The 26,543-nt window shown below is 40.3% G+C and overlaps 1 protein-coding gene across 6 annotated transcripts in view; it reads right to left on the bottom strand.

Moving 5' to 3' along the window:
• The window catches only part of loqs (loquacious), a 380,306-nt gene that overhangs the window by 319,787 nt on the left and 33,976 nt on the right, over window positions 1–26,543 (bottom strand). For all 6 annotated transcript variants that reach the window (XM_067141876.2, XM_067141881.2, XM_067141877.2 and 3 more), the window contains exon 2: window positions 24,662–24,735. In XM_067141876.2, the coding sequence (XP_066997977.1) occupies window positions 24,662–24,676 (15 nt within the window). In that variant the 5' untranslated portion in view covers window positions 24,677–24,735. The remainder of the gene's footprint in view (window positions 1–24,661; window positions 24,736–26,543) is intronic.

Genomic DNA, 26,543 nt, shown 5'->3' with positions numbered 1-26,543 from the left:
CGTGGTTTCCCACTTCTCGAGGCAAATGCCGGGATGGTACCTAACTTAAGGCCACGGCTGCTTCCTTCCCTACCCCTTATCTTCCCACCCCCCACCAAGGTCCCTGTTCAGCATAGCAGGTGAGGCCGCCTGGGTGAGGTACTGGTCATTTTCCCCAGTTGTATCCCCCGACCCAATGTCTCAAGCTCCAGGACACTACCCTTGAGGCGGTAGAGGTAGGACCCCTCGCCGAGTCTGAGGGAAAAACCGACCCTGGAGGGTAAGAAGATTAAGAAAGAAATAATAATGATGATAATAATAATAATAATAATAATAATTACTTATGCTTTAAGGCGAGAGAGCAGTGTTAGACTATATGATCGTTTGCCAATATTTTGCTGCTTTCTTGTAAAATAAGAAATGTGACTTAACGATATGACATATATAATTATATAATTGTTCTCAGGAACAGAAACACAATATAATTCATAAAAGGAAACACCATAAAGGATCTACATATGCTGAGTAACTTAAATGGCACTAGAAATAATAAGTAATAAAATAATGACACTATAATTATTCACAAAATGAGCACATTCTTATTTTATTATGTCCACTACATCTCCAATTCCACTGAGTCCTCCGTCATCACTTCTGTCGTCCTCACCGGATGACGTGTCGTCAGCTCCCAGCTGGATTGCAAAGGACTCCATAATGTCTTCAAAATGTTCCCCATCCCTTATGTTTCAGTCTTCGGCAGATATTGACGTGAATTTCTGTCTAGTGAGTTTCTCTACGTCGTCAGTAGTGAAGGTGACGTGAGAAGCTACCCAGTCCTTCACTTTTGCCCACATTATTTCAATACTGTTTAATTCAGGGTGATATGGGGGCAGTCGAATTACCGAGTGTCTGTAGTGTTCCACTATTTCATCTAGAACGTAGGTTTTGTGTGCCGGCTTGTACAATTTGATAAGCTCATAAAGCTTGTGTTTGTACATCGTCTCACGGTGTGGAATGTTCCTATTCACCGCGTATGGTCGAAAATTGCACATAATTACTATTATGGCCCGTTTTTTTGAACTTCCTTCTTGCCCTCTCCTTCTCTTTTAATTTATAGTCGTACAAGCATGGGTACTTTCGCATGCTAACTATCTGGGACGGCACAGTGTCTTATTACAGCATGAAGGAAGTCGTAGAAAACGGTTAACGCCTCGTCAACAGAACGGGAGTCCTCGATTAAATTCCAGGGACACAACGAAAGAAGATCTCTCATTTGAGGAAAATCGGCCTTAGTCCATGGGAACATTAACTTCCTCTGCGGTACGGGGCGCATAACTCGCGGTAAAGATTGAGTGAATTCTACAGCTCGATGGTCAGAAGTAATTACCTTTTCTGTCTCAAAGCAGTCCAAATGTCCACAGTATTGATCCAATATTAGAACTAGGTCCAGGAAGTTCTCATTTCTTGTTGGGAAGTGACACATTTGCTAGAGTCCGAATTCACTGACGATTTCAAGAAGTAAGAAGACATCCGCACATCTTTGTTTTATAACGGGACCAGGATTCCAAGCCAAATGCCTGATGTTAAAGTCTCCGCAAACTACAAGGACGTCCTGCGGGTTTAAAACAGCTGTGGTGTTGGCCAGTGTTGCTCGAAGATTACTCATCCTAGCAGTCACTTCGTCCGGTGGCAGGTAGCAGCACACTATAAACACAGACCTCCCTGATGTTGGGGTGGCCTTGACCACGAGACACTCCCAGTCTCCCTCCAGCTCTGGCCGGGAAACTGGCCTTAGAGCAGATTTCACAGCAACCATAATCCCTCCCCCTTTCACTTTGCTACTATGGACCTGATGTCTGTCTTGATGAAACACACAGTTATCAGTAGACAACAGTTCATTATCACCAACAGAATCATTTAACCAACTTTCAACTATACAAATACAATCTTTGCCAGCGTCACTGAAAGCGAGGTTAAAGTCCGTCAAAGAATTACACATGCTCCCTACATTTTGGTAGAAGAAATTCATACCGCTGTTATGCTGGGGTCCTGGGTACAGATGTATGTCGCTGGACAAAGCCAATAGAAGCACACAAATTGCTGATCTAGATGTCTTTGGGCTAGAGTTAGTCTGTTTTCTCGGAGTCACCTGGTTGTGACGTCACCAAATACATAGTTCCATTTAAAGCCAGCACGTGGGCCGAAATACGAAGCTCCAAACCATTCACAAAAGCGTTTTCCCACCGGTTTTCATATGGGAGGGGGGGGGGGGGCGGCGGCGGCGGACGTACGTGATCCTACTAACTTACATATCATTGAAAGCTTGTAGTTCCAGCTTGGTAAACGTACACTAGCGACACGCTTTTCCTTTTCATATCATGGTATGCACCAACAGAGCAGGTAACAGTTCGGAGTTCATATTAGCATGAAATTCAGTCTTGTTCTTCCTCGTCATGCGCATCAGAAAAATCGCGGCTACACACACTATAAAGCACGTGTGAATGATATTTTGAGGAACGCAGTGAACAGGGCCATTCTTTCGAGTATACCTCCCTAAATTTTTCAACTATATTTGGTTTATTACTAGCGTCACTAGTCACAGTAACGTAATCACATGTATTTTCCTGCACAAAAAATCTCTTCATTATTTCAAACCTTTCGCATTTCGCAACACACGATTAGCATATATCCTAGAAGAGAAATATATGTTAATTTGGCAACCAAAATCACAATAAACACTTCTGCAACAGTCACGCACACAGTATTCACAAATAAACGGAGTTTGTCGCCACTTTACCGCCAAAACAAAGACAAAAGAACTTGCATACTTGCATGGAAGTCTGATCATGTGACGAACAAGGACTACAACTCCGCAAGATATACCACTTCACAGATGCCTATATTTCCGGTACTGGAAGCACACACTGTGTTTGTCGCGTGAAAACTCTAAATATTCTTAAACAAGGAACAGGAAATTATTACTGAGAAATCCGAAAATAATATTCTGAGAACTCAAGCTGCCTTGTGTATCCTTCTGAAGACTTCATACACTTAGATTTAAAAGTCAACAAAAAATTGAAAATTTGTGGTGTGTGATTCGTAAAGGCGTAATTATGATGGATAAATCATAATTATTACGACTGAATCGTAATAGTTGGCATCTCTGCTACCGTATGTGACAGACGGTACTACCTAGGACTGGCCGACAGAGGATCGAGCGGTCACTATCCATCATGACATCCATACAGGGGACCAATGGCTACAAGAAGAGAAGACCTCCCTTTGAAGACCCAGTGAAGCTTTTGTGTAGGAAATGACACAAATTCACTGGAAAGTAGAACGTGGTCACCGGTTTAGACTGCAGTCCTAACAGCAGATAAAACTGAAGATCTTTTTCCTGTCAGCTATGTCTGTACTTCAGTGAAGCGGTAGCAAGAAGCATCTGTACTCCTGAGGAGCGGCCTAAGGTTACACCTGGCAGTAGGTTTAACCTTTTCCGGTCCAATGTCGAGGTGAGCTCGACATCGTGGTTTATTGTAACTCGTCCAACGTCGAGGTCACCTCAACATTACGTTTCATTCTAATTGAGAGGTTATTTATTGAAATTCTTTGACCCCATTGAGGTCGATCAATATCCCTGGAGTATCTAGAGCAATTTTTATGCACAAAGGAAGCCGTTCTCTTATCTCCATGGAAATAATACGAGATATATGTAGCTGTGTACCGTCACGGTTACCCGCGGCCTGTCAGCTGTGTTTACATTGAGTAGTGCTGCACACGTCTGTTGAATTTACGATATAAAAGCGGCAAATATGAATGAAGAAGAAATACGTATGCACATTTATTTCGATAGCAGTTACGCTGATTATTTATTTGAGTTAGACGAAGAGTTTAGAGAACTGTCAAGTGAAGGTGTAGTGAACTTCAGCATTGCAAGTGAAACTTCATCGACTGGACATCTGCGTAAAAAAAGGACGGAATGATCCCGGACCATCATATGCTGTTTCTGCAGATTCAGAAGAGGAATTTCCTGTGACTGCTACAAAAGCAAGAAGATGCGCGAAGGTAATGGTCCGGGGTGGAGGGGATACGGCACACGGCAATGAAGATGCTTTTCAGGTCTGTGTTAATAATTTGAGTAACAGCGATGCTGAAAATACTTCCGCACATAAAAATGGGAATGAAAACAACAATAGTGTTTAGGGGAATGTAACATTTCTTGACAATTAGCCTCATACACTAAGTTATTTATCAGGTCTAAAAACTAAGACCGCAGGTGCCTCCTAGCTGCATCACTCCACTTCAGTTTTTATGTTATTTTTAACTTCTGCACTGATGACTAAAATTATTATGGAAACTAATTCTTCTGCAATAGAATATACGGTAATAATCATAATAATATAATTATAGTTACGAATAAAAGTTCAGTAAAATCTGACTAGGTAAAAATGTGCAAAATTAATTTGGACCAGACTGTTGGAACATGTGACAGAATATTGGACTGCAAAGGGTTAAAATGCATCTCAAAGCTGTGACTCCATTTCAATAATAGCCTATTTATGATACTTCTGAACATGCCTTGCAAAAGGTTATGCCGTACCCTGCTGCAAGTGACAAGCACTTTCTTAGGCACTTGCGGGAACTCTGAAAAATGGGCAACCAGTAGCCACTATCAGACAGTGGGCGTAATCAGTCTTATGACCCAGACAGAAGTGGTGGATTTTATGAAGAAAGAAATGATGGGGTTGAACAAAGTTAAAAGGAAGGGGAAAGGAAAGAAGAGAATGAGGAATGGATATACACTATGCAGGAGTAGTGGCAGAGAGGCAAAAAAATGGAGTGGGCCTGATAATTTTGCAATAGCTGGAAAAGTATATGGGTATGTTTGAGTACATCACTGACAGGATAATGAAACTTAGACTGAAAATAAGGAATGAAGTGTATGCCTCAAAGACAGGGAATTCCTGGAGAAACTAGAAAATGTGATAACTGATGTTGAACTGATTATAATGGGAGGCTTAAATGCACAGGTGGGAAATAAAAGACAAGGAAGAAGTAATAAGACCCAGACCATATGGATATGGGAAGAGGAGTGAAGGAGAGAAACTAGTTTATTTTTGTGAGAGGAATGGAATGATTAGGGGCAACATATGGTTTTGGAAGAAAAACAGCAGAAAAATGACAATATATGCCTGGGGTGACAAGAGTAAAATCAGACGATTACTTTCTGGTGGAAAGGAGAAATTACAGACAGTTGATGGATGTAATAGCTTTACCAGGAGAAACATTCGATGGAAATCGTACAGTTGTGATAGCAAAAATGAAAGTGGGAAATATGAAAAAATTTAGGGAGATAGGAGATAGTAAAAGAAAAGAGTTAAAATTAAAGGATAAGAATGTAGAGGAAAAATTTAAGAAGAGACGGAAAAAACAAATTCCAGTTTTTGAAGTAGGAAATGTGGAAGATAAATGGTCTAACTTCAAAAGGGCATTTGTAAGTGGGGGCAGAAAGTGCTTGTGGTAGAACACTCATGAGAGTGAAAGAAAAGGGGACAGTATGGTGGAATGAGACTGTGAGAGAAGCAGTGAAGGAAAAGAAGAAAGCATGGCAAGAATGAAATAGAGATAAAAAAAGAAGAAAGCAAAAGGAAATATCTAGATAATAAAAGGAAATCAAAGAAATTTGTGAAAGAAAAGTTGGGAAAATTTACACAAAAGATGGAAACAGTTGGAGCTAATAGTAAAAGAATGCTGTATAGAGTTATACGAAGTAATAGGAAAGAAAGAGTTTACACAAAGCTAATGAAAAGGGAAGGTGGAGTTGATAACATATCCAGAAGAAATAAAGAGTATTTTAATAAACTGCTGAATGTGAGAAGTTGTTCAGAGGAGACTGTAGTAATACAGTGTGATGAGTCGACAGTAGAAGATGGCGTAACCATGCTAGAAGTGGAATTAGCAGTCCATAAAATTAAAATGGATAACGCACCAGGAATGGATAAAATTAGTGTGGAAATGATAAAGGCTGCTAGACCTATTGGACTACAATGGGTGTACAGATTGTGAAAGTACATGGAGACAAAATGTGTGCCAGAAGACAGGGGAAATGGAAAAAATAATACCAATCTTTAAGAAGGGGACAAAAATGTGCCTGTTAAGGGAAATGCAGAGGAAACACACTTATCACAAGTAGCAAAAAGTACTGAAACAAATATTAGAGAGGAGAATGAGAAGAAATGTAGAAAGAGTTGCAAGAGGAACAGAATGGCTATAGAAGTTGAAGATCTACCCTGGACTATTTCAGCATGAGGCAACTAATGGAAAAGAATTGGAAATATGGAAAGGATCTGGTCATAACATTCCCAGATCTAACGAAGGCATACAATAGTGTTCCCAGGGAAGTGTGGAAAACCATGGTCAAGAAGAGACTGGGTACACAAACTGTAGACATGGCGCAATCAATGTACAAAAACTGTGTCATTGGCGTAGAGACTCCGTTTGGAAAGACAGAATAGTTTAGAAATAAAACTGGACTAGGTCAGAGGAGTGTGCTGTTGCTTTATTTGTTCCTAATGGTCATGAATAAAACGAAGGAGACAAAGGAATCATATGGGAATAGGCAGATGAAGTTATAACTATTTGCATATGATATTTTAATCTGGGGAACAAATTGCAAAAAAGTTCAAGAACAACTTGATGCAATGAACAAGAAAACTGAAAATTATCATATGAAAATCAGCACAGAGAAAAGAAGAGCATGATATCAAGAGGGGGAAGACAAGGTAAAGGCATTGTGAAAATTGACGGTCAAAGCCTTGAAATTGTTTACATTTTCAAATACCTAGGGAGTGAATTAATGCAGTAATACGATTGCAAGTTATGAATCTCATTCCGTATTGACGGTTATCACTTTACAAAAGAAAATATTTATAAAATCCTCCTATCAATACAAGTCAAGTCATCTGTTAGATGCTCATAAGGAGTAAACTAAGATAGTTTGGACGTGTAAAGAGGATGAGCGAGGAAAGAATACCAAAACAGATGACTGAGATGAAGTTTCTAGGGAAAGAGAGCGAGTGGGAGAGACCTACAACAAAGTGGATTGACTCAAAGAGTGAAAAAAGAAGTAACCTGAACTGGGACAAAATGAAGAGGAACAGTGGAAGGAAAGAGGAAGTTGGAGAAATGCCATAAATGCCCTGACCCGGCAAGAGCTGGTTAAAGGGAGAACAGGAGGAGGAGGAGGAGGAGGAGGAGGAGGAGGAGGAGGAGGAGGAGGAGGAGGAGGAGGAGGATAGCACAGCACCAATAAAACGGCTGTAGCTTGATGCTAGTGGTGAAATAAATTGAACACACTTCTCCAGATCACTTCAGAACGGGTCCATTTATAAAGGGACCTGTTTGTGGTGAACATTTTTGCCCAGTTTCGTCATTTAAACAAAGTTATTTTGGTATATTATTCGTTATTTTTATTTTTTTCGTCATTAATTTTGTTAAATTTTGTTTGAATTTTTCAGCAATAAAAGCTAAAGTAAAAGAGCGTTGATAGCATATTTGCAGTAAAACATATTTTATGTTTACGTGTGTACAGGAAACATGATCTGAAAAAACATCTATATATATAAAATAAGAGTTTTGTCTGTACATTGCTCAGAATTTGAAAAGAATGGTATTTGTGTATCAGTCATGTCCACAGTAACAAGGAAATTCATTTTTTTCTTTTCCGTAATTTCTGTCTGTCTGTATGTATGTACACGCATCACGAGAAAACGGCTAAAGAGAATTTAATGAAAATCGGAATGTAAAGTCGGGTGATAAACCGCTACAATCTAGGCTATAATTTATTTTATTCATGCCGAGTGAAATGGTAGTTTAGGGGAAGGCCTGAAATTTAATTCTCAAATATTTATGTTATTAGTGCCCGTGTCTTAATGAAAATCGGTATGCAAGGTCAGGGTAATAAGTCGATATAATCTAGGCCATAAATAATTGTATTCACGCTGAGAAAACTGGTAGTTTAGGGGAAGGCCTAAAATTTAATTCTCAAATATTTGTTATATTAGTGGTCGTATCTTCACGAAAATTGGTATGCAAAGTCGGGGAATAAGTCTCTATAATCTAGGCCATCAATAATTTTATTCACTCTGATTGAAATGGTAGTTTAGGGGAAGGCCTGAAATGTAATCTATATATATAAAATAAGAGTTTTGTCACGAGGAAATGGGTAAACAGAATTTAGTGAAAATAGGTATGTAAAGTCTGAGAATAAGTAACTACAGTCTACGATATAATTTTGTTAGACGCCCTAATATCACAGAGTCGAAAGAAAACTAATGTGAAGGCCTGCAATATAGAAAGCTCATAAACTTTATCAACAATGACATTACATTGACCATTGTTTGTTGTGATGTGTTTTTTGTCTTCTGTTTCCACTCATCCCCGATAGATAGGATTACTGCAGCGTACCGAGGTTTTTTAAATTTGATTTACGTCGCACCGACACAGGTAGGTCTTATGGCGATGATGGGATAGGAAAGGAATAGGGGTGTGAAGGAAGCGGCCTAGGCTTTAATTAAGGTACAGTCTATTTACGTCGCACCGACACAGGTAGGTCTTATGGCGACGATGGGATAGGAAAGGAATAGGGGAGTGAAGGAAGCGGCCTAGGCTTTAATTAAGGTACAGTCTGGTGTGACTGGTGTAAAATGGAAAAACACGGAATACCATCTTCAGGGATGCCGGCAGTGGGGTTCGAATCCACTAACTCCCGGATGCAAGCTCACAGCTGCGCACCTCTAACCACTCGGCCAACTCGCCTGGTCGTACCGAGTGTAACAGCCTGCCTGTTTATTGGCGGGAAGTAGCTGGGGAGTTAGATAACTTTCTTCTTTAGCATGCCATTCCTCTGGTTCATACATTTTCCAATATTACAGGGACGTAATACACTGGTTCTTCATAGCATTCGAGCTATTCAATCCCTACTCTGAGGCACTGGTTGGAATGAATAGTGTGCATATTTAAAGGAATAATGACAGAGGAGTGTTCACGGCAGTCTGCGACCTGGTTAATCCAGCTCTGGAACTTTGGACTGTTAGATCGGCACCGTAGTACTGTTCGTTGAAAGTGAGAAAGTGTGTAGTTTTTCATTTGATCGAGTATTTTATATGATAACATAGCTTTCAATCGCTACATTCCTACTGACGTTTTTGTAATGATCCATGTTGAATTCAGGTAGGAAAACCACCAAGCCAGTCTTCCTGAGAATCCCGTAGCGAAGCACGGGTACATCAGCTAGTACTACATATATCGAAGCACGGATGTTTTGAAAAATTTTATCCAGCCACATTAACAAGTAGAACCTAGCTTAAGTAGGTACATAATTTGCACATCAGTCTGAAAAGACTGAGGTACCATGAGTTTCATATTATTGGGAGTCAGCTCTTTTTTTGTCAGACATTATATTACATTGAATATGACTTCTCACTACCAATACTACTGAATGGGGTCCATAAAGCCTCCACTGCAGCTTCCACAAAATGCCCATATCCTGATGTATCACATCTTTCCCTGCTCTACATACCCTACCAACTAGATCCCTTAAACACTGTGTATGGCTCAAGATATTCTGATGATCTCATACAGTAGGATGGGAACTTGCTTTATGAGATGAGAGACTTCATTTATTAAATCATCTTTCATTACGCTTCTTGTATCGAAGAGCGACTGCACATAATTTCATCAATTATTTCGTGGTTTTGCTTAAAGGAAAATAGTTTCGAGTTTGAAGCCAAATTTGTAAAATTTCGCAAAAATGTTGAGATTTCGGACTTTGAGAAATACAGGTGCCTATAACCATTTGTCTGTAGGGAAGTTCCAGCATAGTCTGAGTGTACCTTGTAACTAGAGGTATTTGAATTCCGATCAATAAGCATGACCGGCCTGAGCTGACTATGAGGCAAATCACCCATTACTTTTGTTCATGACTCTTTCCATCTGTTGTGACAGCAGAGATCTGGATTGTATACTTGCTGCTAATGCACAGATTTGATACTTCACCTATCTTTAGTATCAAAAACCAAATGCAACCAACTTGCAAGGGGGTGAAAACTTGCATTCTCAACACTTTGTACATGTTAGGTGTAGTACATATCACACCCACACTCTGTATGCACAAGTAAGAGATATTATTCCATTTGTATATTTATTCTTAAAATTTTAAACTGGAAGGTCTTGATATGTGATATGAGCAATTTGTTTTGTACAAGCGGATAGAAAAACAGTGCTATTTAGAACACTGAAAGTTTCCGTTAGTCGTGTGGAACAGCCCAGAGTCCAATGACGTGGTCTTCTTGTCATTCTTTTGGGACCCGGAAGAGGTTTGGGGTGTGGTCTTGGAATGAAAAGAGGATCTTCCACTAGTGATTGGATGACAATCAGGACCAATCTAGACGTATCATGAGAGAGTAGAAGAAAGCTGAGGTCTATATAGGCAAGTGAGAAAACAGCGAAACACTTGCCTTAAAACTTTGGAGGAACGTACACGAGTTAAAACTTTTGTAAGACGTGGTTTGTATGAAATTTTTGTGGAATGGGAAGTGTGGTAGTGACCTACAAACTGTGAAGTGGTCAGGCACTTGGTTTTATATCACTTGTGGTGGCTTTGTCTCTTATATGTTGGTGAAAGCTATGGGGTACTGTATTTCAACACTTTGCATATCTATGGTTTAGAACAAGTGTGTGTTACTCAAATGAAAGTAACTTTAAACCAAGTATTAGAATCATTGAACATAGAATTATAAAGGTACAGTATCAATACGATATAGCAAGTGCCGTTAGTGAGAATTTGCAAGTTGTGTTGATAAACAGAGACAGTGACGGGTATTTATCCAAATATATATGTTTTGTAATTAATGCTCATCAGGCTAACTACAAATGGTAGCTTGGTCCTCGCTTTTGGTTTCCCACTGGGTATTTTTGTTGTTGTTGGATAATTGTGTCAATATGGAGTCTTCCAGCAGTGTTTTGTGAGTGTACTCTATGTATACTTTGGTGTGTTAATGACGTGCTCATGCACTGATATTATTCAGAATATATAGTTAATTATTTTAGAATAAGTGGAGTTATTGATAAACCTAGGTGGAATTCCTACATACTGAATTGTTTTCAGAAGGCTACGTAAGGCCTGAAGCAGATGTACCAGTACACAGCTTTATGTACACACTGTGGGAGAAAGAGTTATCATGCTCCATTAAAGTTCGAGGGATTCACTTAGGTGTACACTGACTGAGCAAATGTCATGGGATAGCGGAGCACTGATGCACAGGTGTATTGCCTGCGCACCACACACCCCCTGTGCCATCGGCAGTTGTATAGGAGATATTTTGAGCAGTGGCTGTGCATGTGTCGTGAGCTGACACCGATCGAACGGGGTATGGTGGTCGGTGCCAGGCGGATCAGAAGAGCGATTTCGGAAGTGGTGCGGGAATTCGGCTTCACACGATCAACCGTGTCCAGGGTGTATCATGAATGGTTGAATGCGGGTGACGCCGTCCACAACAGACGAACAACCGGCCATCCAGCCACCCTCGATGACCGTGACCGACAACATCTGAGACGGATTGTCAATAGTGACAGACGGGCAACCGTGCAACAAATCACGGCTCAATTCAACACAGGCCGTGCTAGACACATCTCTCAGTGGACAATACGCAGGAACATGGGTTCCATGGGGTACGGGAGCCGGCGCCAACACGGGTGCCACTGTTAACCCAACGTCATTGGGCACGAAGACGCGCATTTGTCGCCAGTCACTGGGATGGACATTGGAACAATGGCATAACGTGATATGGTCGGACGAATCATGATTTCAACTGCACCATGCTGATGGGAGGCACCATGTATGGCGCAGACCACATGAAGCGATGGATGAGTCTAGTGTCAGACCTAAGACGAAACGCCGGTTAATAGAGCTAACGCCTGAAAAGCCTCACATCTGATTTGTTTTTGACAAGCTCTATTGGTGAAAAATATCCAATTCCTTACACGGGAACTTAGAATTTTCCATTCGGAATTGCTAGGCGGGCAATAATTCCATTGTGGAAATTTATCTCCCGTATGCAGTTATCTGACTGCATCTTATAATGGGCTTCTGATAAGTTCACCTGCATACACCCCAGCGTCAGTGGGCAGGGTCTGACACATCCCACTCTGATGAGTCTAGTGTCAGACCTAAGACGAAACGCTGATTAATAGAGCAAACGCCTGAAAAGCCTTACAACTGATTTGGATCCCGCCTGCCTCGGTGTGATCCAGGGCGCTGGTGTCTCTTATGGTCTGGGGTGCATTTTCCTGGTATGGAATGGGCCCCCTAGTTGTTCTGGAAGAGACTTTGAATGGTATGCGGTATGTTGAGCTGCTCGGAGACCATCTCCGCCCAATTTTGGCCTTTCCAGCGCCCAGACGGTTCTGCGGTGTTTCAAAATAACGCGCAGCCACATCGCTCTCACGTCGCCCGGGAATAGTTCCAGGAACATGCAGCTGAGGTCCAACGAATGCCATGGGCACCTAGGAGCACCGATATGGACCCTATCGAGCATATCTGGGATGTCCTGGAACGCAGGCTCCGAGCCATGAATACTGCACCCACAAACAGACCAGCATTGGCGGGCACTCTGCAAACGATTTGGTGTCAGCTGCGTCCAGAGGACTACCAGGGACTTGTAGACTCACTTCCACGGCATCTCACTGCAGTTCGCAGGGCCAGAGGATGCCCCACACGCTATTAGGTGATTATACCACGGCATTTGCTAAGTTAGTGTACTCTTGCTCCCATATTACGGATATTTCAATTAATTATTTTTATTAATGTATTTTATTAAGTTATTTTATTTATTCAGATGTCATATATTACAAATGGTGCCCAAGCATGAGGCAATTAAGTATTTTATTTCATTCATATTTTATTATTTCAATCACATTTCGATGGGCAACCAACAGTGGATCAATGGCTATTAAATGTTATTTAAACATATTTCATGGTACAGAAAACTAAGATATTTGTTTTATGAGACCCTTGTTTCTTGAGGGAGTATATACGAAATAACACAAGCAAGAACCCTAAATTGTTCTATTCTTGGATGAGACTTGCGATTTTTATGAATGGTAAATACACATTATAATGTGGAACCTCGATTCTGCGTTTTTGGAAGGACCACGAAAAAGAAGCATACAACACGGGAAAATGGAATATCTGGGAACAAATGAACTATCAACAATTTGGCTAAACATTACAAATACATATTATATATATAGTATGGTTCATGTTTGTGGGTTACTGTAGTCACGTCCTAGTTCGTGAACCATAGGCAACGGCTGAGTGGCCCTGAGAGTCGGGATACCAGTTGCTATGGAATGGGAGTGGGCATCTCGGACATATTCTGAGTCATGGCCCTCCTTGTGCTCAGGCGGCTAGGACTATACAATTCACCAGTGGTCCATAACCCGTTAGAGGAGAGATCCTCATTTGGACTATGTGCAAGTTGGGTAGCATCCTGCTTCATGAATTTACCGAGCTCAGAACATTTAACGCAAGCCTTGGACCTATGGGAGTAACGAGTCCCACTCCCATTTGATAGGCGAGGGACACCTTGGAAACAACTTGGCGAACAAAATGGAATTTGATGGGGAGCTATCAATATTAAGGGGCTTACGGAAGAAAGAAATTAGCACTGGCTGAGTCAGCAAAGAGGATGCATCTGGATGTGCTAGGAGTAAGTGATATTCAGGTAAGGGGAGATAACGAGGAAGAGATAGGAGATTATAAAGTGTACTTGACGGGTGTTAAAAAGGGAAGGGCAGAGTCTGGGGTAGGGCTCTATATCAGGTATACCATTGCACGCAACATAGTTTCTGTTAGGCACGTAAATGAGCGAATGATGTGAGTAGATTTGTCACTTGGAGGAATTAGGACTAGAATTGTGTCCGTGTATTCACCATGTGAGGGTGCAGTTGAGGATGAAGTTGACATGTTTTACATTCTTCAAGCATAAGGCTATTCACCGTTACACATGGGAGGCTAGGGGTACCAGATCCATAATAGACTATACCTTAACAGACTTCGAATTCAGGAAATCTGTTAGGAATGTACGAGTTTTCTGCGGATTTTTCGATGATACAGACCACTTATCTGATCTGTAGTGAACTAAGCATCTCTAGGCCTAGGGTAGAGAAAGTGAAATCTGTCTGCAAACGAATAAGGATAGGATATCTCCAGGATGAAGAAATTAGACAGAAGTACATGGATATGATTAGTGAGAAGTTTCAAACAGTAGACAGTAAGCAGGTTCAGAATATGGAATGTGAATGGGTGGCATACAGGGATGCTGTAGTAGAAACAGCAAGGGAATGCCTAGGAACAACTGTGTGTAAAGATGGGAAAAGGCAAACATCTTGGTGGAATGATGAAGTGAGAGCAGCTTGTAAACATAAAAGAAGGCTTATCAGAAATGGCTCCAAACAAGTGCCGAGGCAGACAGGGATTTGTACGTAGATGAAAGAAACAGAGCGAAACAAATAGTTGTTGAATCCAAAATGAAGTAATGGGAAGATTTTGGTAATAACCTGGAAAGACTAGGTCAAGCAGCAGGGAAACCTTTCTGGACAGTAATAAAGAATCTTAGGAAGGGAGGGAAAAAGGAAATGAACAGTGTTTTGAGTAATTCAGGTAAACTCATAATAGATCCCAGGGAATCACTGGAAATGGAGGGAATATTTTGAACATCTTCTCAACGTAAAAGGAAATCATCCTGGTGGTGTTGTGAACAGCCAAGCTCATGGGGATGAGGAAAATGATGGTGAAATTATGCTTGAGGAAGTGGAAAGAATGGTAAAAAAACTCCATTGTCATAAGGCAGCAGGAATAGATGAAATTAGACTTGAAATGGTGAAGTATAGTGGGAAGGTAGGGATGAAATGGCTTCATAGAGTATTAAAATTAGCATGGAGTGTTGGTAAGGTACCTTCAGATTGGACAAAAGCAGTAATTGCAACTATCTATAAGCAAGGGAACAGAAAGGATTGCAACAGCTATCGAGGTATCTCATTGATTAGTATACCAGGCAAAGTATTCACTGGCATCTTGGAAGGGAGGGTGCGATCAGTCGTTGAGAGGAAGTTGGATGAAAACCAGTGTGGCTTCAGACCACAGAGAGGTTGTCAGGATCAGATTTTCAGTATGCGCCAGGTAATTGAAAAATGCCACGACAGGAATAGGCAGTTGTGTTTATGTTTCGTAGATCTAGAGAAAGCATATGACAGGGTACAGAGGAAAAAGATATTCGCCATACTGGGGGACTATGGAATTAAATGCTGATTATTAAAATCAATCAAAGTCATTTATGTTGACAATTGGGCTTCAGTGAGAATTGATGGTACAATGAGTTCTTTGTTCAGGGTACTTAGCGGGGTTAGACAAGGCTGTAATCTTTCACCTTTGCTGTTCGTAGTCTACATGGATCATCTGCTGAAAGGTATAAAATGGCAGGGAGGGATTCAGTTAGGTGGAAATGTAGTAAGCAGTTTGACCTATGCTGACGACTTGGTCTTAATGGCAGATTGTGCCGAAAGCCTGCAATGTAATATCTTGGAACTTGAAAATAGGTGCAATGAGTATGGTATGAAAATTAGTCTATCGAAGACTAAATTGATGTCAGTAGGTAAGAAATTCAACAGAATTGAATGTCAGATTGGTGATACAAAGCTACAACAGGTCAATAATTTCAAGTATTTAGGTTGTGTGTTCTCCCAGGATGGTAATATAGCGAGAGAGATTGAATCAAGGTGTCGTAAAGCTAACGCAGTGAGCTCGCAGTTGCGATCAACAGTATTCTGTAAGAAGGAAGTCAGCTCCCAGACGAAACTATCTTTACATCGGTCTGTTTTCAGACCAACTTTGCTTTGCGGGAGCGAAAGCTGGGTGGACTCAGGATATCTTATTCATAAGTTAGAAGTAACAGACATGAAAGCTGCAAGAATGATTGCTGGTACAAACAGGAGAGGAACAATGGCAGGATGGTACTCGGAATGAGGAGATAAAAGGCTAATTTGGGAATGAACTCAATAGATGAAGCTGTACGCATAAACCGGCTTTGGTGGTGGGATCATGTGAGGCGAATGGAGGAGGATAGGTTACCCAGGAGAATAATGGACTCTGCTATGGAGGGTAAGAGAAGTAGAGGTAGACCAAGACTACGATGGTTAGACTCGGTTTCTAACGATTTAAAGATAAGAGGTATAGAACTAAATGAGGCCACAACACTAGTTGCAAATCGAGGATTGTGGCGACGTTTAGTAAATTCCCAGAAGCTTGCAGACTGAACGCTGAAAGGCATACCTGTCTATAATGGTAATGTATGTATGTATACGGTACTTATCTTATAAACATCCCTAAACCAAACTACAGCCCCAATGGGCCCTCCGCCTACCAAGCGCAGTATCCGTTACTCGTGCCGAACCTACAAGGAAACAGCAACTTCTTGTCAAGACACAGATAGTACTTTCCAATACTCCCCTTATGTCAAGTATGACCTATGGTTTGACCTTCAACCGATGTTCTCATGATTAACGTGCCTAAGATGGTGACAAGTATGTTTGGTTGAAGGGACCTTGCAAAACACGAGATCTTAAATACAAAACACCCCAGGCGAGTTGGCTGTTCGGTTAGGGATGCACAGCTGTGAGCTTTCATCAGGGAGATAGTGGGTTCGAATCCCACTATCGGCAGCCCTGAAGATGGCTTTCCGTGGTTTCCCATTTTCACACCAGGCAAATGCTGGGGCTGTACCTTAATTAAGGCCACGGCCTCTTTTTTCCAACTCCTAGAGCTTTCCTATCCCATCGTCGCCGTAAAACCTATTTGTGTCGGTGCAATGTAAAGCCGCTAGCAAAGCAAAAAAAAAAAAAAAAAAAAAAAAAGATACAAAACATTTCAATAATGTACTAATTACTAGTCAATATGGATCTTATTAGGCATAGCACGACTGAAAGAGAAAGAAAAATTTTCTTATGTATCAAAACGGAATCAAATTATTGTGGTGTATTAGACTCACCCCTTTCAAGCTGAACTGCCAAAGTGTGCACTCATGCCCACGAAACAAACAACACTGACATGTTGAAATGGGATGTGTGCGAGAAGGGGCAAGAGGGGGGACAGAGGAAGTGGTCAGAAGGGAGGGGAGGCGTGGATTTGGTTACAGCGGGAGAGACGAAGGGAATTGGAGGATGCCGAGGGAGTGGTGGAAGTCTAGACTTAGAGTGGTGGTTTTGATTTTAATTAGAACTATGTTTATTATCAGGGTGTCTGCAGATTTTAGCAAACAATTTTTCATGACATTCATGACCATTTCCTAAAGTATTTCATGACTCAATCGAAACAAGGAATAATGAATTAGAATCCCCACAAATCAAACTTTTGGCACTTTCAACAAGTTCCTCACTCGCATTCTTTATTCCTAATTAGTTCTATGTTATTTTTACATTTATTTTACGATACAATTAGAGTAATTACACATAAATACTGCACTTCAAATAATACACAATTAAAAATTACTTATATTTATTCAGCATTTTGAATTAGGGGTGTCACTATCTTAATTACAATATCCAGACATCCTACACTAAGTTTTGAATTTTTTTTTTTTTTTTAAACATATCCCAAGCTCAGTTGTTGAGAGTAAATATCATACGGATCAGTTTTAAAGCCAAGTAATTTTGCTGCACACAGAACACAAAAGGGCATTTCTACGACCAATATTTCAAAAACTGCAGTTAAGCATAGTCGATGTTGTATAATCTATATTTTAAGAATTGGGAGACAAACACCAAATAGGCAGGTGGTGTGTTCTGCTCAGGACAATAATGACGGGGAGAATACTAACACAGACACACAAACTACTATCTGCGCCTCCTAAGAAGTTAAGACAATTTGTAGGTATGGCACCAGTAACAAGATATTTTTACATTGCATTTACAATAATATTTCCTTCGTAGTACAAAATCTGTGCCTGTTGCCATTTCTTGATGGATGCAGTATTTTTGCATCAGTCTCTTGGCACAGGCCAGAGCAAAGTGTAGCTTCCACCAAAGTCCCAGTCTCAACCATGGCTGTGACAATATGGAACCTGCTGGGGTACCAGTGGTGCACAAATAGTGTCCGAGTGTTATGAAAGGTGTTGCTCATAGGATCAGTAGTGCTGCAGTGGCACCTTCTGGTCCAGTGAGGAAATTAATGGCAAAATACCTCACTCCTCATCTTGCCTAGTACGCCTCATTTGGGCTCTGCCATTGGTTTTTGTGGTTTTCCTATAACTGCATAGCCTTCGGTGGTGCTATCTGAGGATCCAACCAGCATCTGGGCTGATGACCTAACAGACAGACAATACAAAATCAGCGACTACTGACCAACATGTAGACATGTGCCCTTCTCGCATTGCTTGAGACAATGAAGATGTCAAGAAGTTTGTGCAGTGGTTTTTGCAACAAATACCATTCCTGCCAATGATGTACTGATATCAATAAGCAGTGGCATGGTAGGAACAGCGAATGTTAATTGCCACTTACCTTAGTGTAAGGCCATAGTGCACCGCTTCCCGCTTTATTGCGGCGGGCGAGCGGGAAAGAAAGTGAAAACAGATTGGGGCGGCCATAGTGCACCCGCCTACCTGCGTTAACCAGCTCAAACCACTTCTACCCACTTTAACAGGAAATCATTATTTCTTTTCCCGCTTGAACCGCTTACCACCCAACATGCCCGGTCAGTCTGCTGTTTATCTACTGACTGCACATGTTCTCACTCTTGCTTTTATAAAATGGTAGCGGATAAAGGCATTTTAATCTCCAAAGTATTTATGAAAAGTGTAATTTGGGACAACAGGTTGCAAACCCATGCCAATGTTGTTGACAAAGCATAGAAGGAAATAGCTGCTGAAATTGATGTTGAAGACGGTAAGTGAGAAATAGATAGTACTTTTATTATTATTATTATTATTATTATTATTATTATTATTAACACAAATTAAGTTGTCATTATATCAAACAACTACATTAGTAGTTACTGAACATTACTGCATTTCCCAGTGATGAGTTTTCAGATTTTTCCTAATAGTTGAATAGTTTTGAACGGGACTTCAGATGATCAGCGAGTTAACAGTATAAAACTAAGTAAATAATCGATGAACTAATAATTCTGTTTGTTTTCTCAGATGGGGTTCTGCGTAAAAAGTGGAAGTATCTGAGAGACCGATTTGCCATAGAAATCGGAAAGTCCCCCTCCCTGTCCTTCAGGCGATGCTGGCGGTCATCCAGAATTCAAATGGCCATATTCTAAATCACCGATGTCTTTAGTGTGCATCGTCAACCCAAGAACTACATCGAGCAACTTGAAAAAACAGTAAAACTCCAGCTCATCAGGAAAATGTGCATTCTGAAATGGTTACTCACACTGCTGCTGGGTGTGGAATTGAACTTAAGGGTGTTCATGAAGTGGAAAAACAACACACAGCTCAGGAAACACAGCAGGATGAAACCATAGGCTTGCCAAGAAAAAAAGGAAGCGAGAAGTTCAAAGTATAACCAGAAAATGATACTGATTGAGGAAAAAAAAGGCTTCTTTGTTGGAACGCGACATACAAGAACGCAGATGTGACGATAATGATGATGCATTGTTCTTTCGAAGCGTTTTGGCTTATGTAAGCAAAATACCGCAACATTTGAAACTGCGACTCAGAAATAGATTTCAGCAATTAGTAGACTAGTTCTTTTACCCAAATTCCCAGGATATTCCACACATTCCCAGCCCTAATTCCAGTCTTGGTGGTACTTCATATTCAAATGAACAGACCGTACAGACTGCACTTCACGGTGATGCATTTGAGACATTGCGCACTGCGTCAAACGGAACTGTTAGGTGAATTTGTGTCACGTTAAAAAGTGTAATGCTAAACATTTTAATTAATATTTACTTCGTATTCCTTCTCTAATAAAATTAGTTTTGAAAAAGTGTACTTTTAACGCTTCGACCATTAATTTATCGTTGAAATTAAATGTTTTTATTTTATAAGACGATTTACGTCGCACTGACACAGATAGGTTTTACGGCGACGATGGGACAGGAAAGATCTAGGAGTGGGAAGGAAGCGGCCGTGGCCTTAATTAAGCTACAGCCCCAGCATTTGCCTGGTGTGAAAATGGGCAACCACGGAAAACCATGTTCAGAGCTGCCGACAGTGCGGTTCGAACCCACTATCTCCCGAATACTGGATACTGGCCGCACTTAAGCGACAGCAGCTATCGAGCTCAGTAATTAAATGTTTATAGCCTAACTATTGTTATAAAATCCTGTTCAAAATTACCACACCATCTCATTTTCTCTTTTGTATAAATAAAACAATCAACACTAATAATTCAAAACTACTTTCCTCAAAGTTACCATAAGATGTTCTTCTGGAAGAATTTTCTGTTGGTGAAAGTTACACCATCCTTTTCTTATCCGTTATTAGATTTTGTTCAAGATATAGTCCGTTCATCCATTCGGAAATATTCGTAATATTTCTCGGGGTGAGCTTTCAGTTGAGGTAGCAAAGTATGTTATTCCCCTACTTTAAGGCGAGTTCTGTTCATTTCGTACCTGACGAGTTGGCCGTGTGGTTGTGAGCTTGCATCTGGGAGACGGTGGGTTCGAATGCCACTGGCGGCAGCCCTGAAGAGGGTTTTCCGTGGTTTTCCATTTTCACACCAGGAAACCTTAATTAAGGCCACGGCCGCTTCCTTCCAACGCCTAGGCCTTTCCTATCCCATCGTCGCCATAAGACCTATTTCTGTCGGTGTAACATAAAGCCACTAGCAAAAAAATGTTCATTTCGTGGACGTTTGTAATTCTTTCTTGTTTAATTTTATGATAAACAATATCTGTTGTCAATAACATACACATTAGATCCTCGCGTGACACCTCTATCTTGCCTACTGGCAGATGCTTCTGGGCTTCCGCGAGCGGTACACTATAACCACCACCAGCTAGAATCGTGCGGGTTCACCTCGCTGGTTGCAACTGGCGCGGTTTACGCGGCAAAGCGAGAAGTGGTGCACTATGGACGTACCCTTACGAACTTGGTTTGGAAGGGATCTCCAGAATTGCTGGTGTTAACTTCAAAAGCATTAAATTCAATGTAAAAATAAAGTAATAACAATTGCTTCAGTTACCAATAGTGCTAATACTGGGAAAGAAAAAAATTACTGTGGACCCAGAAACACTCTTCCACAGAATTTGTGTAACCCAACAGTGAGATGAAGACCTAAAAATGTTTTTCACATTTGAACCAACACCTTTTCATGTGTCACTGTTTAGGGAAGGCAACATGCAAAAGGTGACTAAATCATCTTTATTTTCAGCATTCACACCAACCACAGATTCTGTTAAAGGAAAAAATAATTTTTTAGTGGTAGATGGAGGTCATGTACTTCACAAAGTTGTGGCAGCAGAACTGGAATTTCAGAGGCATTGCTACGAGTTATCTAAAATACAAATACACTATGATTCAAACACTGCTGTAGTATTTGATGGATATCCTTCTGGTGTGACGGGGAGCGGCAAGATAAGGGCAGAACATATTGGACGAAAAACTTTTATTCGTCATGTGAGATCCTATTCAATGAAGCCACATGTCCAGAAATCTCTAAAGACCTCCTGAAAAATGTTCTTCAAGAAGAAAATGTAACAGGAAAACAGGCTGTAAAGGATGCAGACGTACTAAATGCTGAAACTGCTTTGAAGACAACTTTTTCGTCGTTTGTGAAGATTGATATTTTAGTCCTAACAGCAACAGCTCCGGTTAAAGTCAACTTGCACTTCAGAAAACTGTGGAAAAGGGAGGATGCTTGATGTGTTGTACTCTGCAAAGTCATTTAAATACAAATGCAGAGGAATGATTTCATTCATCCATGCCTTTAGTGAGTGCGACATGACAAATGCACCCTTTGGTCACGGGACGACTAAATTTTGCACTCTTTTAGAAAAGACCTACACACGGAAGGAGAGCAAGTATTCTTCAACCCTAAAGCAACCATCGACCAAGTGGCTAAGGCAGGTGAAGCTTCTGATTCATTTATAAGGTGGCAACCTCAGAACCTCTTTATCCGATCTCAATGAATCGCACTACCATCTGTTTACCCAGTCAGCAGCAAGAGCACGACCTAGGGCCGGTTCTACCATCTGCTGGTAAAGTGGCTGGCAGCTGCCCGGGAGGTAAACTACCTGGAGGTGTAAATCGGCTGGTACTTTGGCTTGCGTCCAACCACCTCTGCGCAAGCGCTAGGTAGCTACCCGGAGCTAGACACCGATATACGAAGTTGGCTAGACTGATTTTCAGTGATTTCTCGCTTTCGAGTGTGGTGCTATCTATCGTCAGATGCATGAAACCCATTTCGATTGTCTTATTTCCCTGTGCTTGCGTCTGCTGATTATCACCAAAAAGCCTAATAAGGGGAGTCTTAAGAGTTATGGAAAACGATTCATATCAAGCTTTCGTGATTTTAATCTATGATCTTCAATATCAATACCTAATTGGGATTAAAATCTCGAGATTGCATTTTCTTACGCCAGTTATAACCTGTCATGTAAGGCAGCGTTTTTGAAAGGTATTCTCGTAGTAGACTGGTCAAGTCGTTCGCTCCGTAATAGAAGGTACGCAGGTTTTCATCGTATTTCTAATTTACATTTTAAAGTGTATTTTCGTTCCCTGCCGTTGTTCTTAACTCTCTTTTACGCGCTTCCATATACGTATATACACACATCTTCTTTACGGACTTATTGCCTTTGAGCATTCTATCTGCAGGCTTCTGTGAATTAAGTATCTCCGCGATGCTCTATTTGCAACTAGTTCTGTGACCTCGTTTAGTTCCAGATGCTTCCATTTATTGATAAACATTTCATTTTAATTTTTAACTTTATGACGATAAAGGTGGAAGGTACTGTAAATGTAAAGAACTAACCGGGATAAATATCCATTCATAGGAAGAGGAATTCGGGAATGGAATAGTTTCCAATTTCTTCGAAATATTTTACAAGCCTATGTAAACAACTAATAGGGAATCTGCTACCTGGGCGACAGTCCTATATGCTATTAATCATAACATCACTTGCTATAGGTAGCATACATATAAAGCAATTTTCCTAGTAGACATAATATTGTGATAAGAACGTATGAAAAGAGGCATACAGATTAACACAACGCTAATAATGGAAATAAAAAAGATTCGTCATAATAAAGACTCAAACCTGCACACTTCGTATTATGAAGCGTACGTGTTAACCACTACGCTACGAAAACGCTTGGGTTAGGTAGGATACATACAGTAATATATATCTCGTGTCCGAAAACTGAAAAAGTAGAAAATTAAAGCCCATTTGAAATGATTTCCAAATAGATTTTGATTTTACATCCTTTTAGAGTTTCTTTACGAAAGCTTGACGTATAAAATGTGTTCCCTGCGCTACCGATGCGAGAGGCTGGTGTGACCGTTGCAACTTACGGGAAGCATTAATGTTCAAAATCCTGCAATACAATATCGGCCACTGTTACAGTATACTGCTTTTTTCAGTATACTAAGCTAATTTGAGTTGCATATCACCAGAAATACAGCTAATAATGTTCAGCTCTCAGAACTTGCCCGGCAGGTAAAGTCTTATCGGGCCCTCGAAGTGGCCGAGAAATTACGCGCCGGGTAACGACGATTTATGCTGCCGATAGCGCTACCTGGGAGTGGTCGGACGGAAACATCCTTTTACGCGGAGGGCAAATTACGCGCTACTTTACCAGTAGGTGGTAGAACCGCCCTTAGTCTAGCACATTTACACCCAAGTGGGGATGCAGCACAATTTCATGGCTTGGAATATTATGGTTAGATGCAGAAGTGTTTAGGACATGGGAAAAATCCTGATTTGGCCTATCCCCCTGAAAAAGGGAAAGAGATGCAGCTCCTAAATCCCTCTGAAGAGATCATGCAACTGCAAGAAAGGGTGCAATAATGCCTGTGATTGCCGAAAAGCATGTGGTTCTTCCCTAGGCACCTGTTCCCTGGGAGAAGCTAGCAAAAGTGTGCCTGACATCTATCTGAAGACAGCAATGAAGATGAATATGACCACCCCAACGTCCATAAATGAATGTATAAACGATAATATGGAAAGTGTTAATGCTCATCTGGATAAAAAGGATGAGGGGCAGCAAACTGTAGCAAATTTACTCTAAATGTGAAATAAATGATGTTTCTTGTCAGATCAGCCGTTGATATATTTTTCAAAAACTGAGAAGGTAAAAATATGTGATGTTTTCCCAATGCCAAGGGATGCGCAGTGGTGCCCCAAGGTCAAAAACCTTGACTTTATATATGAGAGGTTCATGACCAACAGCAAATCAAAAAATCAAAACAAGCCGACTTTTGCATACCAAAGTGTATAATTTTACTGGATCAGTAGACTTTCCTATCTTTGCTTGAATTTCAGCAAGATACAAAAAAAAAAAATATATTCTGAAGCCAGATGAAACAGCTGTGCCATTAGCAAAAAGAAAAAAAAAATGACAATTATTTTCATGATTAGATACAAGTATTAATTGTAAGGTCAGCATTCTCTTACCACTTGTACGCCCATGTGTAAGGAGTTAATCTTCTAAGGTATCTTGAACACCTTCCCAATTGTTAACTCCAAGTCTAAAAGTTGAAAAAACAAAAAGAATTATTCACTCCAAATTCATGCATGTAACAGCAAATTTAAATAATGAATATGCTCTGAAAACAAACAGCATATATGTAAGGCCTTTCAACACCATAAAAAAATGGACTTAAAATACAATATGAGAATTTACAGCTAAATACATTGTGTACATTAATAATACATTCTATCAAAGAAAAATTATCTCTGAAAGCTTTGAGACTTCTCAACGACAATTCATCATGAAGGTTACAAGTTACTTTGCTAGACACACAATAGTATACACGTATTCCGTGTATGGTATTTTTTAGCATAAGAACAGCCCTGTGCCCTGAACCAGACTGCTGAAGCAAGTCACTAATATACACAACACAGGATACCTGCCAGGCATACAACAGTATCACATGAAATGGTCCTCAGTATGTTTGGCACATTATAACTGAAAATTACAGTAGTGTACCCCAATTTCATAAGCCTCATTTTAGGTGTTGTGGGCAATTGTGAAATGCTGCATTTCAAACCAGTTACTTGGGTATCTTGGTTGTTCACATCCAGAGTTCTGTGACTATTTTCATCAGGATGTCCGAAAGCTCTTGTCAGTTGGATGATCCCCAAATTCAATACCGATTGAGAGAAACCAGAAAATAACAGTTTATCATATTCACTAAAATGCACTTTACATGCTTCGACTGAGCAAGGGATTGAGTACGATGGTGTTTAGGACTTAATCTAACAGAAGAAATAAGAACATTACACTACAGCTCCAACATCACTGGCAAGTTACCTCATATGTACTATATAGCAGTTAAAATATTTTGCATACTATTTCAGTTAATATGAAACAATGCTTGTAGATCAGCACCTTGGCACCTCAGTAAACATACAGAGAAACTTCAGTGATCAACTTTGATATTTCTTACACAAGCCTTACATAAGCCTTACACAAATATAAAGCCAAGTCATATCCCTTCTCTTGATCAATGAAACAAAAGCTGTCCATTACATAATTTAATAGATATATATTCACCAGATATTGTAACAGGAGTTGAATCATGGCTGAGAAATGATATAATGGATGCAGAAATTTTCTCACAGAACAGAAGTGGGTATCGTAGAGATAGGATAGGAATGGTGGGAGGGGGAGTACTCATTCTGGTGAAAGAAGAATTTGTAAGCTACGAAAAAGTTAAAGATGAGAAACATGAAATTCCAGGTGTAAGGCTCATTTCCAAAGATAATAGGCAACTTGATGTCTCTGGAGTGTACAGACCGGGAAAGAGTAGCGCTGACAGATTCAAAATTATTTGATAAAATAATCAGCTACCTGGGAAACAACGTGGAAAGGAATGTGACTGTAGTGGGAGATCTGAATTTACCAAATGTCAATTGGGAAGGAAATGCAAATGACAGGAAGCATGACCAACAAATGGCAAATAAGCTAATATGGGAAGGACAGATGATTCAGAAAATGACAGAACCAACTAGAGGGAATACTATCCTGGACATGGTGCTGATAAAACCAGATGAGCTCTATAGAGAAACTGAAGTAATAGATGGTATTAGTGATTAGGGGGTGGATTTCTATGACAAGTCATTTTTTTCCCCTAACATTATATCTTATAGTCTTGTATTTTCAACACGTTTCCAAGCATGATGATGAAAATTAAACAGGTTTTATTTGGCATATAAATGCATATGTAGGCTTTCGTAAGTTTTATGGCATATTTTGAACATATCATTATAACGGCATATTTTGGTAATTTTCATTTGAAATTCGTTCGATAAAAATAAGAATAAGCTCTAGAAA

The sequence above is a fragment of the Anabrus simplex genome, chromosome 2, assembly GCF_040414725.1.
Source record: "Anabrus simplex isolate iqAnaSimp1 chromosome 2, ASM4041472v1, whole genome shotgun sequence".
Taxonomy (NCBI): Eukaryota; Metazoa; Arthropoda; class Insecta; order Orthoptera; family Tettigoniidae; genus Anabrus; species Anabrus simplex.
The sequence above is the reverse complement of the archived record's forward strand: the minus strand, read 5'-3'. Positions and strand labels throughout refer to the sequence as shown.